Source organism: Pyrus communis, chromosome 16 (assembly GCF_041283825.1).
Source record: "Pyrus communis isolate YQ-2024b chromosome 16, ASM4128382v1, whole genome shotgun sequence".
Lineage (NCBI taxonomy): Eukaryota > Viridiplantae > Streptophyta > Magnoliopsida > Rosales > Rosaceae > Pyrus > Pyrus communis.
Genome location: NC_142580.1, coordinates 24,658,587 through 24,674,371, shown reverse-complemented (window position 1 = coordinate 24,674,371; position 15,785 = coordinate 24,658,587). Strand labels below are relative to the sequence as shown.

The 15,785-nt window shown below is 37.5% G+C and overlaps 1 protein-coding gene, 1 long non-coding RNA gene and 1 pseudogene across 8 annotated transcripts; 2 read left to right on the top strand and 1 right to left on the bottom strand.

Annotated features, from left to right (window-relative positions):
- The first annotated feature begins 1,840 nt into the window (after positions 1-1,840).
- LOC137730487 (uncharacterized) lies at positions 1,841-3,056 on the top strand (annotated as a pseudogene).
- Positions 3,057-3,720: 664 nt separating this feature from the next.
- Positions 3,721-6,777, top strand: LOC137730968 (uncharacterized). 6 transcript variants are annotated; one of them, XM_068469991.2, is made up of 7 exons: positions 3,721-3,883; positions 4,424-4,541; positions 4,646-4,839; positions 5,367-5,451; positions 6,163-6,228; positions 6,315-6,408; positions 6,535-6,777. In XM_068469991.2, exons 2-6 carry the CDS (start codon positions 4,458-4,460, stop codon positions 6,405-6,407), a joined length of 522 nt encoding a protein of 173 aa, XP_068326092.2. In that variant the 5' UTR covers positions 3,721-3,883; positions 4,424-4,457; the 3' UTR covers position 6,408; positions 6,535-6,777. The 6 variants fall into 6 exon arrangements, with proteins under 6 accessions (XP_068326092.2, XP_068326091.2, XP_088544402.1 ...); XM_068469990.2 differs by having other exon boundaries at positions 6,520-6,777; XM_088688276.1 differs by having other exon boundaries at positions 4,407-4,541; positions 6,520-6,777.
- A 2,001-nt stretch (positions 6,778-8,778) lies between these two features.
- On the bottom strand, positions 8,779-10,573 carry LOC137730457 (uncharacterized). Of its 2 annotated transcripts, none has more exons than XR_015957616.1 (2): positions 10,412-10,573; positions 8,779-9,683 (listed from the first exon to the last, which is right to left on the bottom strand). It is a non-coding gene; the product is annotated as an uncharacterized LOC137730457 (long non-coding RNA). The 2 variants fall into 2 exon arrangements; XR_011068165.2 differs by having other exon boundaries at positions 8,779-9,669.
- Positions 10,574-15,785: the final 5,212 nt, after the last annotated feature.

Below are 15,785 nucleotides of genomic sequence, written 5' to 3'. Positions count from 1 at the left end.
TTTTAAAACCCTCTTCTCTACACCCCGAGTTATATTTTAAACTAAAACACTGCACGATTGATTAGTTCAAGTGCAACTTGTCATTTCCCTACCTATTTTTCCATGATTTCTGTTTTTCTAGGTACAAGTATACCTAGAAATTTTGTACCTGTTTCAGTTTGCTTTTGATATTTGCGGTAATGTTGTTTTATCAGCTGATATAGCATAGCTGGATTATATTATTTGGTTTGTTCTTTGTGCCAGATGGAAAGCGTGCAGTAGCATAATGTCCTTAATATTTTTTTTTTTGTTTGGATAGATATGGATCGAAGGAAGCTTTTATTGATCTTATTGTTAGAGATGTCTCATTTAGAGACGATTTGCATTTGTACGATTCTTGTGTTGCTGATGCTAAGGGCAAAACAGAGACATGTTGAACAACGCACCTTGACTAACCGTTCACTTGTTAGACGAGAGATTAGTTTGTGTTATCTGAATGGTATAATAGGGAATACTGATGTTGAATGTGTCAACGAATTGAGAATGGATAGAAGGACTTTTGGCATATTATGTGACTTACTTCGTCAAGATGGGAGGGTAAAAACAGATGGTTTGGTCTCTGTAGAGGAGCAGGTGTGTATGACTTTACAAATACTAGCACATCATACTAAGAATCGTAGTGTTGGTGGTAGATTTTATAGGTCGGGAGAGATTATAAGTAGGTATTTCAATAGTGTATTGCAAGGAATTTTGCGATTACAAGGTATCCTACTAAAAGTCCCTCAACCTGTGCCTATTGATTCTACAGATCCTAGGTGGCGATGTTTTAAGGTATGTTGATAATTATTTTCATTTTCCCTAAGCTTTAACTCTTCATTCCCTTTGTATAAATTAACAAAAGCTTATCTTTTTTTTTTTTTTTTTAGAATTGCTTGGGAGAATTAGATGGAACACACATTGATGTGCATGTACCTGAAATTGACAAACCAAGATACCGAACTAGAAAGGGTCGAGTCGCAACTAATGTATTAGGTGTGTGTTCAGGAGATATGCAGTTCATATATGTGTTTCCGGGGTGGGAGGGTTCCGCATCAGACTCTAGAGTGCTACATGATGCAATTACTAGGCCTAATGGTTTTAAGGTACCAACGGGTAAGATTATTAGTTAGTCTCAACTTTGTAAGTTAGGTCTAGTTTTGTTTGTGAACTACAAAATACTAATATAAGGTCTTTTTTTTTATTAGGTTATTATTACCTTGTAGATGGTGGTTATACAAATGGTGAAGGATTCCTTGCACCCTATAGAGGAATACCTTATCATTTATCTGAATGGGAAGGACGAACACCTTCTAATAAGGAAGAATATTTTAACATGAAGCATTCTAAGGCAAGGAATGTAATTGAACGTTGTTTTGGCTTGCTAAAAGGAAGGTGGGGGATACTTAGGAGTCCATCTTTCTGTCCGATAAGGACACAAGGTCGAATAATTACCGCTTGTTGCCTACTACACAATCTTATTAGGCAAGAGATGTCTGTAGATCCAATGGAGAATGTGCCAATAATAAAAGATGGACAAAATACAGAAGAAGGTGAATATGTTGGTAGTGTTGAAACATCTGACCAGTGGACTGCAAAGAGGAATGCCATGCCTCAGGAAATGTATAATGAGTGGAGAGCAATTAGGAACCAGCAACCGAACTAGCTATATGTGTTAATGATAAGATTTTATTTTAGTTTTCCTTTTTATCATGCATATGTTGGATATTATTAAAATGATTGGATATTATGCAAATTGATTGGATATTATGCAAATTGGTTCTTTGTATTGTATTTTAGTACATTCAAATATTGTTTGTTTAGGATGGATAACCACAATAATTTGAATGCTTCTCAAGAGCCAAAAGGAAGAAGGCGTAAATGGGAAGCATTTGAGGAAGAAGTATTACTATCCGTTCTTGAGGATTTTGTTGCTCGGAAGCAACGATGTGACACAGGTGCTTTCAAACAAGGTACTTTGATTGAAATAGCGAAAGCTGTCAATGTTTTATGTCCTAATTCAAATATAAAGGCAACTCCACATATTGAGTCAAAGTTGAAGAAATGGAAAAAAACATATAGTTTGGTCCTTGACATGATAAACACAAGTGGATTTGCATGGAATGATGTCAAAAAGTGCGTTGAAGTTGACAGTGATGACGCATGACTTTCTTATGTGCAGGTTCATATCCTATTTTATTTATACATTAGTTATATTCTTGCTGCTATATTTGTTATGCATGCTAAATTTTAGTTTTGCTATGTTCATATAATCTTAGAAAAATAAAGAAGCTGATGGATGGAGAAGCAAACCTTTTCCACTGTACAATAGATTTGCATATATATTTGGAAAAGATCGGGCTACGGGTAATGTAGCTGAAACCCCTGCTGAAATGATGGAGGAACAAATTCATGATCAGGTTGGTGCAAGTGATATTGGAGGTGAAAATGTTGTATCTTCAATGAACCAACAAAGCCAACAAAGCACCCCATCTGAAAATAGCCAAAGAAAGAGGAAAAGAGCTATGGGAAATTCAAGTGATGGAACCGAGGCAATTATTAGTGGACTGAAAGAATTTTATGTTGAAAGTGGGAAGAGGATGCAAATGGTAACTGAAGCTTAGTTCAAGGTACTGCAAATCATACTGACATAGCTAACGAACTTGAAGCAATGGGTCTTTCTCCTATGGATCAAATTGATGCATTGACTCTTATTTTGGAAAAACCACAAAATGTGGGAGTATTCAGGGCAATCAATTCGGGACTCAAGAAAGTGTTTGTCCAAAGGCTTTTAAGCGACAAAGCAAGCGGATGAGTATATTATGTGGTGCCCTTAGACATGGATGTATTTTATTAATCGTACAATCTTAGGTTATGGCTTCTAACTTAGCTTTGCACTATGACGTATTTTGGCTAATGTTAACTAGGATTTTGTAAAAGTATGGAGATCTACTTTGGAATGCTATACTATAGTTAACTGGCATTTTGTAAAATATCCTGGATGAAAATTTAGTGAATGATGTATTTGTCGGACTAAGAAATCCTTGGATCAATTTATGTTGATATAAGTATTTGATGGCTAATGACGTTTAATGTGTGATAAGAAGACAAATTAAATCAACTTTTAAGGGCAAGTTGTGGATTGATTACAATAACAATTCAAGAGATTAAACTCAGGGCAATGTGCCCAAATATTTGTAGTAATTTGTAAGATTGTTACTCCCATTTCAATTTCAATGCTGCTACACCTATGCCAACCCCAATTCCAATTCCAAACCCTCCAATTTTTAGGGCGTTGGACACATGTATTGGAGCTATTAAAATAGAACAATAATGTAATCCTAGTCTAAGCAAACACAAATATGGTGAATAATCCTGTTTTCATTATCCTGCTTCTTAGTCCGACACTACACCAAACGCTTCACTAAGTTAGTCCAGCTTAGTCTAGTCTAAGCCAGTCCAACTTAGTCCTTGCAGCTAGTCCAGTCCGAAACAGTCCGGTGCAACAAAGCACTGTAAGTTCCTAACAAAAATTCCTCGGTGCTCTGAATAATTTAGAAAAATATAACAGGAATTTACCGTGCAAGACATGTGGTGTAGCTTGATTGGCTGATTGGGACCATCACTTACCCGATGACGTGTGGGAGAGGGAGAGAGGGGTAGAGAGGGGAGATGATAAAAAAATACATCCTTTTCCTTTCTCTTGTTCGTGAAGTCAGACGCACAGCAGCAGCAAGGAGGATTTTCCTTTTCCTCTCCTCCTTCAAATCGTTTTTTCCTCTTTAAAGTCACTCTGGAACTCCAAATTTTGTGCAGTTTTTCCCCACAAACTTAGACTATCTCAGCGAGACAATCTCTACCCTCGAAGGTAACTTCTTCTAGGTTTTGTTTCAGTTTTGAAGAAACCCCAATTTCGAGTTTAAACCTAATTGTTTTTTATTCATTCTTAGTGGTAGTTGAGTTGGAGATGAAGTTATTTTTGGATTCGAGTTATTTATTTATTTATTTTGGTTTTACTTTTGTGGTTGCCATTCAGTTTGAATGATCCTTTCATCCATTTCTGTGGGTCAAGTAGTGAAATTGGGATTCTGAGAGAGATCAGTGCTTTTTTTTTTCTGATTTATTTAACATATATTTCGCTTTTCTGTTAGTTGTTGCAGTGTTTTGTTCATGATGATGAGTATTATTTAATTGCGGTAATTAGGTTAATTGTGTATTGGTCTTTTCTTGAGAACTTGGGAATTTCGGTGTACTTGAGTCTTCGGTGATTGTATTATGTTTCTTTGATGGCACTAAGCACTACTTGAAAAATGGAGTATATGCGGACCTGCTCATTCAATCTGTTTGAAGGCCCAAATTCATCCATTACATAACATTGTTAACTTTAACAGGGTTTCCATTTTGCTAGGGTGACAGTCTTTCAGAGAGTGGATTAGACAGAGATGGCAAATCAAGGTGCAAAGAAGCGCAAGGAAGAGAATGCCCGCCACATGGCCAATCTCCGTCACCTCATCATGGCCTGTAATGTAAGCTTTGGCTGACTCTCGTTCTGGTTATGCATAGTTTCATCTACAAATCCCATGGTAAAGCTTAGTGATGCTGATGTTGTGTTGGGGACTTGACAATGTAGGTTATTTATGTGCTAGTAAGGATGCTCATCTTCCATTCTAGTTTCACCTGGAAAAATTGGGTTGCTTTGCTTCTCACTTCTCTCGCTTATTACTTTCCCTATCAACAACTGGCCCAAATGGCAAATCCTTCTTATGGCGATGATGGGGAACTTCTAGATGGTGGCTTTGATATGACTACTGGTGGAGTATGCGGGTATGTATTTGTTTTTAATGACATTTCTTATCATTTGAAACACCTTTCTTTCTTGTTCATTTGTTTGCCGATAATTTTAAAAGAAATAGGATGGTACAGGATTTGGGTGTTGGGAGGGTGATCAAGTTTAGGAATACCCTTGCAACGATTTCGACTTTGTGTTATGTGCTTGTCTCCTGGGTTACTTTAATAAATATGGTACTAAATTGTGTGATTATGTTCAATTAACTTCTCAAATTGGAAGATTCTTTATATTCAACATTAAAGCTGGTAGATTTTTTGAATTTTCAGTGTGGCCACAATTAGAGTACAGTGTGTGTTTCTCTTCTTTGGGAACTCAACATCAAATGAATAAGCAAAACCAACTAATTCCATGTTTTATCAATTGTCTCTCTTCCATTACTTCATTGACATCTAACAACCCAGACAAGTTTACATGCTGAAGAAATGTAATGTATAATTGGGGTATTAAATTACAACTTTTGTTTGTGGTAAAATCTTGACTTTTGGTTGGTCATGCGTTGCAGGTATTTGCATGATGTCATCTACATCACATGCTTCGTGCAAGTCATGTCCATAATCTCTGGAAAATTTTGGTACACATATCTGCTGGTGAGATCTAATTAACCATTTTTCTTGTTGCCACGCATTTATATATATATATTACCTGCTTAGAACCTTGCGTGGATGTTTTCCAATGAGGCAGATACTCATCACCATTATCCTGTGTTTACTTACCAGGAATGAGAATGTAAGATTTGGGTATTGTTCTCATTCCTGACATATCTGAATTTACTAACACACAAGGAATGAAAATGTTGGGTCTTACGTTGAAAATATGTATTTCGTTCCCAATTTCAACTAGGTATTGTTCCCAACGGGGGCTTGTTTATCCCATACTAGAACAATATAAATATCATTCCCTTCCCATACCTAAATTGGAAGTGTACCTGCCCAAAGGGTGGTTAACCCTGGTGACCTGGAATCTTCTTGGGAAAAGGGCCATGAAAAATTTAGTATTTGACTTAAGAGGAAAATTAATCTGGTTTAATTGGGGATATCTCCCATGTAATCACTGTCACTTAATCTTTGAGTGGTTAAAATGTCTCATAAATCTGGTCCTTCTTCACTTTTATTTTTGCTTGCGTGGTCCGGTGGTAGGTTTCAGATGAGTAACACAAAGGGCCATGTTTTCCTTTGGGAACTGTATTGTTGTACGACCTTCATCAGATGAGTTTCGATGGTTTGACTAGAATATTTGGAATAATTTCTGTGGGTCAGATGGTAATAGGTAGCATTACACTTTGTTTTGTTGGTTTACAGATACCAGGTTTTGGAGCATACAAATCATTCGGTTTCATTAGAGGATTTATGTCTCAAGGTTCAGAGGTACCCTCTCTTGCTTCTGTAATTGCCTGATAGTAATATAGTTTTGATGTTCTGTGAATGATTTGATATCACTGTGTAACTATTAGGGGGGTGTTGAGGATGAAAAGACTCGGAAGAAGAGGGAAAAGTTGGAGAAGAAGGCTTCAAGACCCCAGTTTGTCAAGACAAGAAATAGATAAGGTACTTTAAATTGAGCCAACCTACCATTGCTTAAACTGACTACACTTGCGCTCGTACCATCAAGTTTCCTCACAAAAGAAACAAACCCGGCTACTCTTAATATTGACACAGGGTGTTCACATCCAGGAAAAATATGACCAAAGGCCGCTCATAGTTGAGTACCGCTAGTATGGGTTACAGTGTCTTGCTGGAGTACTTGAACTGCCTACTATTGTTTAGGATCCTATTCGTTTTAGCAAACGTCGCCTTTGGGCAATATGCTATAACTGAATAGCTCAAGTAATGTTAGTTTCACTGTTGATCTTGTTGCTTTTGAATACTTCTTATTGATTTAGTCTCAAAATTGATATGAATTTTGAATTTGTGCGATACACACTTGCACAACACATGATGAAAAGTGAATGCATGTCCTCGAAATAGTTCCTGCTCTATTTCGTAAGTTTAGGGTTTTGGAAAGAAGGTAAAACAGCCATGGCCAGCGGATTAAGCAAATCTCAGTTGCTGCATATTTTACAGCATCCCCATATGGTTTCACGTTATTAGAGAAAAACTCCTCAACCCCATGGACAATCAATTGTCCGTTATTGTTGACATCCCACTCAGTGACCTCCACTCGGTTGAGAGAAGCGAATCTATGGGTGCTGCCAGGTAGGGAAGTTATGACGATAGGATGACCGGGAAGAGGAGCGTCGACCTTGGAAACATGACCAATAGATGCCTCCGTAGTAGCCTTGTCGAACTTGAAGTGCACAACATGGTACTTGAGGAGCGCCAATGGACGCTGTGGGTGCTTGGACTTGAAGAAAGCATGGTCCGGAGGGCAAAAGAGGGTAAAAGTAGTGGTGATGGTGTGGTATGGCGTCGCAGCTTCCTCAAGAATGGCGTCTCGGGTAAGCTATATAGCTTGATACGCTTTGTCAGCGAGTAGGCTCGATACCAAACTTACATTGATTCCTGTCAATGGTTTGGATTGGTTGGTTTGTTCATGGGAGACGAAACGAGAGAGGAAAAAAAAAAAAAAAAAAAAGAAGGCAAAGCAAAGCTAGGCAGCTATAGTATTGCTTACTAGAGACGAGAGTGTTGCAGAGGGACGAAAGCTATAGTATTACCAACAAAACAAATAAAACACTATTTGGCCATTGGATTTCTATTTGATTATTGTTATTTTTTTTTACCAACAAACTTAAAACTAGAATTTGATCCTTACAACAACTTACAAATGTTGAGAGATATTATAAATTCAAGTACTCGTTATGTATCCTTGGTTGATTAAACAAAAAAACGTATTGACAAAATAGTTTCTCTATTGATATCCTATTTCAAAGGCAAGATTAGTCTAAAAGATGATAAATGCACACCCTTTTTAGCGTCTTACACACAATTGTTTAATCATGGTCGTTGATTCTATATGATTTATTTAATTTAATGGTTAAAAATAAAGAGATGTGTGAGATGCTTAAAGTTGTGTTAAATAATCTGTTTTTTTTCAAATTAGAGCAATTGGTAGCAATAAAAATATTTTGGTTTGCATAAATGATCAAACGACGACATACTAATCATATATCGACGACATAATGATAACATAACGATTGTATATAGACATTTCTGCATAAAAATGTCAAAACTCCGTAGGCCTATTTAACTAAAGAATTATAGAGAGAATGAGAGAAAGACCGATGACAAGAGAGAAGAGAAGAGAGAATTGATGAATTATGAGGTGTGTTATCTCATCCCATTGTGCCCTTATTTATAGTAGTAAGAAAGGGAGAATCCTTCTCTTTCAAGTAATACAGTACAATTAGGATGCTATCTAAAAGATACTACCAAATCCCATAAGGATTTACACATTTGCATTCCTAACTAGATTGAGCTGCAACAATCCCCATCAAGTATGTAAATACTAAAACAAAATGTCACTTCATGTCTTCAGTGATGAAGTAAGAATAGTAAATGAACACTCCTCCTTGAGTTTCATACTTCTAGTAAGAGGATGCCAATGAGATACTTGGAATGTACAACACATCATATCTTTCTTGGATGTCTCAAACGATCGTGCCAAAGCAAGAAAATGCTCTGAAACCAAGACTTTGGGCAGCCACGTGGTAGGCCTTCACAACTCCTATGGTTATAATATATAATCCACAAGGTTCTAAAAGACGCTAGACGCTATTCGGGCGGTGGACTAAGGCCTAGCGTCTAGACGGCTAGGCAAGGTCTAGGCGGGTGCCTAGGCAGACTAGGAGGATTTAATTAAATCTATTATATTTCATGTAAATAAGTGTTTGTTTATACTTAAAATATATATAGTTTCATCATAACCTCCAAAATAGAATGACATATATTATGAGCTATTGGAACACAATGAAAACATGGGGAACAAGCATATAATGTGTGTTTATTTAAGTATTCAGCAAGTCTCTTACAATTTATTAGAAAAAATAAAATGCAAAATGAAAGTTATCTATTTTTTGTCTAAGTGAGTTGAAACCTAGGCAGGTGCCTAAGCGGTCTAGGTGGGTGCATCAGTAGGTCTAGGGGCCCTTTCTTAACTTTCGAACGCCTAGACATTAATCGGAGCGGTGGCCAGCCGCCTAGCACTTAGGTTGCACTAGGCGGGGATTTTTAGAACAGTGATAATCCATCGAGAGGCGCTTCATCTTCTCATGAATATGCTTCTGGCCAAATCCATATAAAATGATACATAGATATTTTGAACCATTCTCTTCAGCAATTTCGGTATGATAATTACTCTCAAATATCCTTAAAGCTCAACAACGTTCTTTCGGAACGTGATGACACTAGTAGGAAAAACTATTTGCACAATGAAATCTTACACAAATTACACCTTGTCGCGAAATTGACACTAGCGCAACAAATTCAGTAAACAGTCGAACAAAAACATCTTAAAAGAAAAAAAGTAAAAAAACTTGTGCGACAAAGAATCACGTCACGCAAGATACCTTTGCATGATGAAGACATACTTTCATCGCGCAAAGCCAAAGGAAGAAGGTTGGGAAGGCACTAAGATTTTCTAGTTACTATCTTGCGCAACAACATCTTGTTGCACAAAGAGATCTGAAATGGCAAATTGAACGTTTCAGCCAATGTATGAGACCTTTGCACGACGAACTATAAATTGATAGGTTCTCTCCCCCTTTTCCTCACATCATTTTCTCCAAAAACCCTCTATTTTCCCTCATTTTCTTTGGCCCTAAACCCCTAATATCCCAATTCATACGACGGTTGACTTCCCCGATGCTCCTGCAAAGAAAAATCTGGAAAAAAATTAGAATTTTTTTAAAAGGAAACTATTATTAACACTCTAAAAATCTCATTCTACACTTCTCACAAAGTGTATTTTTCTTTCTAATTATAGAAAATTTGAAATGCAAAATAAGATTTTATTTTTTATTTTTTTTAGTATCAATAACAGTTCCCTTTTAAAAACTATTGAAACAAGTGAAGAGCAGAAGAAACCATTGGAGCTGAAAATTAAGTCATGAAAAAAAGAGCAACGGATTCATTTTTGTTATAAGTAGCTCTTAATGTGAAGTCAATAGAGGCATTTTTGGTTGTTTATAGGTTCTTAATGTAGAGTCAACATAAATATGCCATGTAAATATTCTACTGTTTGAGTAATGAACAAAAGTATCCTCAATGTTTCTAGCTATTCATTTATGACTCTTCAACGATTTTAAAACCCGCAGCAAAGCTCAAGTATTCATGCTTGTTACAACTAATCAGCAAGCTCTAATCATTAACCGTAAGAAAAAGACGATTTTAACTAAATTAATCAGAGAAATTAACCCACCTCAAGTCCTAGAAATTAATCAGAAAATCGAATTTAACAAAATTAATCAGCAAACTTCAATCATTTCGATACAAAAATCAATTGCAGAAGGAGAGAGATGATTTACAGTTTGCACCAGTTCAATATTTCAATGTTCTAACAAAAACTTGTCAAAATAAGCAGAAAAAGAGGTTGCGACAGAAGGAAATTTACCTTTTGTTGCTTGACCCAAAGGAGAGGAAGAGGAGAAAAGGGACTCTGCACGAACCAGATGAGAGGGAGAGGAGAGTGTGAGAGAAATATGGAGAGTTGAAAAGTGAACAACGCATAGGAGAAAAAGGGGTTGTATAATTGTATTGTCAGCATAAATAGTTCATTAATTGATAATTTTTATGCGCCTCTATGAAAAAAAAACGCGCTTTTAGAAAGCACGGGTAGACCTTGTTTTGCTTTCTGCTCTTTTTGATACATCATTTTTCAAAGAAAAAAAAAACTTTTTATTCTATTTAAAATGAATTTTGAATTTTAGCAATTCCAAATCATCTAAAAAATTTAAGCAATTCCAAACCATCTAAAAATAAAACGAATTTTGAATTTTAGAAAGTAAAATAATAACTTTTGAGTTACATGAATAAAATAAAACAAAATAAAGTTTCAAAGACGTAGCTAAAAATATAAAAGAAAAAAAAAAAAAAAAAAACACTCTAGGTAATTCGAAACTTTCCACACACCCACATAGAGGAGTAGTTGCGGCAGTTGCACAGAACGAAGATGGAACCGTCATTTGCCGCACGTTATAGAGGAAACATCATGTCGTTCAACCCCCACAGTGCATACAAAAGAGGAAACGAATTCATTTTCGCCTGTTGCCAAGACCCTCTCCTCCGCATGTTTTTTCGAAGACAAACTAGTACGAATTCATCTTTCCTTGAAGTGAATTTTAGTTTCGTTGGATTTTGTTTGGTTGCTGAGAAAATAATTTAGAATGAAGGAAAATTTTTGTTGTATTCTCTACTAGGCGGCGTACGGATTCCTCTTTCTTAGAAGTGAATTTCGGTTTCGTTTAATTCTATTTGGTTGCCCAGAAAAATTATTTCGAAAGAAGAGAAAATTTTGTTGTTGTGTTCTCTGTTTGTATATTACACTATTGGTTTTATTCTTTGTTTGTGTATTACACTAGGCGGCGTACGGATTCCTCTTTCTTGGAAGTGAATTTCGGTTTCGTTTAATTTTGGTTGCCGAGAAAAATAATTTAGAAAGAAGAGAAAATTTTGTTGTGTTCTCTGTTTGTATATTACACTAGGCGGGGTACGAATCCCTCTTTCTCGGAAGTGAATTTCAGTTTTGTTTAATTCTGTTTGGTTGCCGAGAAAATTATTTAAAAAGAAGACGAAGTTTCTTTCTATCTAATTTTTTAATAGGAACATCCCAGATAGGCTAGAGTCGTCAATATTGCGCAAATAGTGTAGCGCATGCTATATCCAAATAGTGTTGGCTAAATGGGACAACTGCAAAACATTTAATGCCTTGGAGCAAAATCCTTCGACCTTGCTACACCTCACACAATGCGTTATTTAAAACTTTGATCTACAATGGGCTCTTGATTATCTTTTGTTTCCTGATTGCGAAATGTAGTTTGACGATCATTTTTGTATAGAGTGTTGAAATTGCCTATCTATAAAATTATTGCTATTCATTGGCTATATCTCACGTGCAACCATATATATGTGTTTTGATAAGTTAGTTTTTTTCTAAAATCATGTATTAATGGTCATTTAGTTCTATAGTAGTGATATTCTTCTTCACTTGTAAGTGAGAGGTCTTAGGTTCGATTCTCGCCAATGATGAATTTGAATCACATTATTGCTAATCTATTATAAGGCTCAGCTCACTCCTCCATGCATTTTCTATTCTTAATTATCACGTTTTTACTATTCGGGTGGGGTTGTTTATATTGGGGGAGGGGGAAAAGCATTCATAAATTTTTTTATGAATTGGATTTTGCAAAGGGATATTCCTTCACAATCTGCTTGCGATTGAAATCAATAATCATGGTTTCCTCAGGTGACTTTCCATAATTCCATTCATAAGCTACATTGTGTTTAACGTTAAAAAAAGGATAAGAACAACAGTTAACCAGCTTGCAGTTGCTTGAGCGGCTGAGTTATGTTCAGTCTCGCAGAAAAAAATGTTTTGATTAGGCAGAATCAATTAAAAATTTCAACATTATTCAACAGAATCAATTTAACAAAATTAGTTTTACATAGTTAGATATATGTATTGATTGGATTTACACAAAAAAATGTCTGCATATGACACACCCCGACTGAGATTAGGGCGTGCTGGCCGTCACACGGAGGTGACATAACCATGTGCACGTGCGGAAGCTAATATGATAGTAATATAAAAAGTACGAATAATTAAAAACTAGCATACAAAGTACTAAAACAAGTGCTAGCGTATGTGAGACACAAATTCAGAGCAAGCCTACAGCAGTCCAAAAGAAAGGATGCGACAATAGTACACCCGAAGGTGACCATACGCTGGTGAGTATCTGTCAGAAAAGCCGGGAGAACCCTCTGGGAAACCACCGAAACTGCTAAGCAACTAGAACCTAGAGGGGCGCAAAACAAAAGCGTGAGTGGGCAAAAACAAATCTTTTCTAAAATCATTTAGTAAAACACAAACTAACCCCTCGCCGTAAAACCTGTATACTTTCCCAGAAAATAACATATATACGTATGTATAGATATGCCAGTCATGCTCAAAGATATGCCAATCATGCTCAAGAATATGCCATGTCGGAATCTCATAATACAATGCAAGTGCTCAGGTATAAATCATAACAATAGCATGTAATCTGGCAGCCGGAGTCACCTAATGTGACTTGTACGGCTGCATATAGAGCTCAAATCTCAAACTCAATAACTGAACCTGCCCACGAGTCGGAACCAACTAAAGTGGTCTGTACGACAGGCCTGGGTGTAACATATATATACGCTCTAGTGCTACGATCACGTGAAGGCTGTGCGAATAATCGCGGGTCACCTACGAGTCGGAACCACCTAATGTGGTCTGTACGACAGGACTGTGCACCTAACTTGGATCCAAGCTGAGCGTGTGGTGCGGGAGGTGAACATGACGTGAAGGACTGTGCCCTACTCTGGGCGGGAGCACTAACACCGGGGGTGCAGGTTATGAGTTCTCTAAGCATCTCAAACTACTACTGAATGTAAATATGAACAACACTTACCTGGCACTTACCTGCGCGTCCACAGCACCCAATATGCATATGTATATATATATGCAATTACTAACATAACCCACGATGCATGAATAATGATAATGTAACGCATGGCATAACTAATAAATATTAATTCAATTTCTAGGAAAATATAGTATATAGGTATATACGGAAAATCAAAAGCCCACTCACTGGTAAGTGGAAGGGTCGTAGCCCCCCTGCCTCGAGTGCGCACGCTCGTCCTCGGGGTACGTATCACCTATATGCGAAATAACTATAAAAACATTAATTTTAAAGCACATAACCAACTTCTCGTAATAACTTCTCATACATTGCTCAAAATGGACAAAAGAATATACCAACGTGCTCTACACAACCTCAGGATCACAACCATATTTTTAGAAAAATTTTCCTCCGCCGCACGCGCCCTTATGCGCCGGCCACGCGCAGGCACGTGCCTGGCACGCTGACGGCGTCAACTGACGCCGTGAGGAATATTCCGTTAGTTCTAACGGATTCCGTCAACGGCTTCAGGAATATTCCGTCAAGTCTGACGGAATATTCCGTCTCCTTCCCCGGTGAACCTCCGGTGCCGTCGCCGGTGCCGGAAAACTGGGAAACCTGCAACTCGTGTTTTCTCGCTCGATTCTCAACCATTTTTCACGATTCTTGAACCAAAATGAAGCTTAGGACTAGTAGAACAACGTTACACAAGTTTCAAGGGCTAAAAATCACTAGATCATACCTGTCCACACAAACCAAAACCGGCCAACTTCTAACCAAGCTATCCCGACGTCCAAATTCGTCCAACGAAGCACTCCAAGGCTCCTTGGGACACCACCAAGCTATCTATGAACTTCAAATTCCCAAAAACGTGAAGAAATAAGTTTGCATGAACAGTACACAAATCTGCCATTGTCGAAACGACGTGAAAACGACGGATTTCTTACCTGAAAATGGTACGATTATGCTCCCACGAACTTCACGATCTCGACTGTGCCCTTAGTTTCCTCGATCTATGATGATTTAGCGTAGTTGTGTGTGTGTCCGTACGAGTTCGAAGGAAGAAGAAGAAAGAAAGGAGCTCGGGAGAGAGAGAAAGACAGGGAAAGAGACAGAGAAAGGGATAGAGACAGTGAGTGTGTGTGTGTGGCCCAGCACCTGCCAACACCACACCAAGCAACCAAAAACATAACGAAACGAATTAGGGGCAAAGTTGTAATTTCACACGTACGTTAACATGAATTTTGGGACGGGCTGTCACAGCATATGACACACCCGATCTAGAATATCCACTAGGATCCTGAATCGAGGCGTGCTGGCCAACACCAGGAAGGTGACGAAGTCATAAGTGTGATAATGTATAAAATGTGAATAAATTAAAATCTAAAAGTGCCTAAGTACACGAGTGCGCGGTGAGAGGATCTGTACCCATTTCACGCGTGGTACAAAGCATAAGTAAAGTACAGTAAGGTAAGATAATGATTATACCATCAAAAGAAGCCACTTGTACTGGAAAGTGCCACAAATCCTCGTTGATACGGAAACTCTGCTGCTAGTACCTGGAGGGGTGCATAAATAGAAAATGTGAGTGAGTGAAACAAAACTTTTCAAACCAATTTCAATTACCAAAGGTAGTAACCCCTCGCCGTAACACCTGTATACTTTCCCAGAAAATAGCATATACATATATATATATATATATATATATATATATATATATCTCAATACCATGCTCTGAATAGTGAAATTCATAAATATGCCACACCAAATATCTCACAACACAGAATAAGTAACCTAAGTGAAATAAAGTAATATGAAATGGTATGTCAACCGAATCCACTTTTGGTGGCCTGTACAGCTGAACTAATAGCTCATCAACATATTAGTTAGAGTCACCTCACATGACATGTACGGTTGAATCCATATCTCATCAATTATCTCATCAATCATTGCTAGCATATAAGTCGAACTCACCTAAAGTGACCTATACGACTTATCCATATCTCATCACATATCTCATCAATCTTGGCTGGCATATAAGTCGAAGTCACCTAAAGTGACCTATACGACTTATCCATATCTCATCACATATCTCATCAATCATGGATAGCATATAAGTCGGAGTCACCTAAAGTGACATGTACGACTTATCCATATCTCATCAATTAGCTCATCTACCAAATCCTGCACACGAGTCGGAACCACCTAAAGTGGTCTATACGACAGGCTGGGTGTAAATAAATACACTCAGGTGCTACGATCACGTGAAGGCTGTGCGAAGTATCGCAAGTCACCTACGAGTCGGACCACCTAATGTGGTCTGTACGACAGGTTGGCACC

Coding starts and splice junctions, on each gene's coding strand:
- LOC137730968 (XM_068469991.2), top strand. CDS start 4,458: ATGGCAAATCAAGGTGCAAAGAAGCGCAAGGAAGAGAATGCCCGCCAC. Junction 4,840..5,366: donor ACTACTGGTGGAGTATGCGG/GTATGTATTTGT, acceptor CATGCGTTGCAG/GTATTTGCATGATGTCATCT. Junction 6,229..6,314: donor TTATGTCTCAAGGTTCAGAG/GTACCCTCTCTT, acceptor TGTAACTATTAG/GGGGGTGTTGAGGATGAAAA.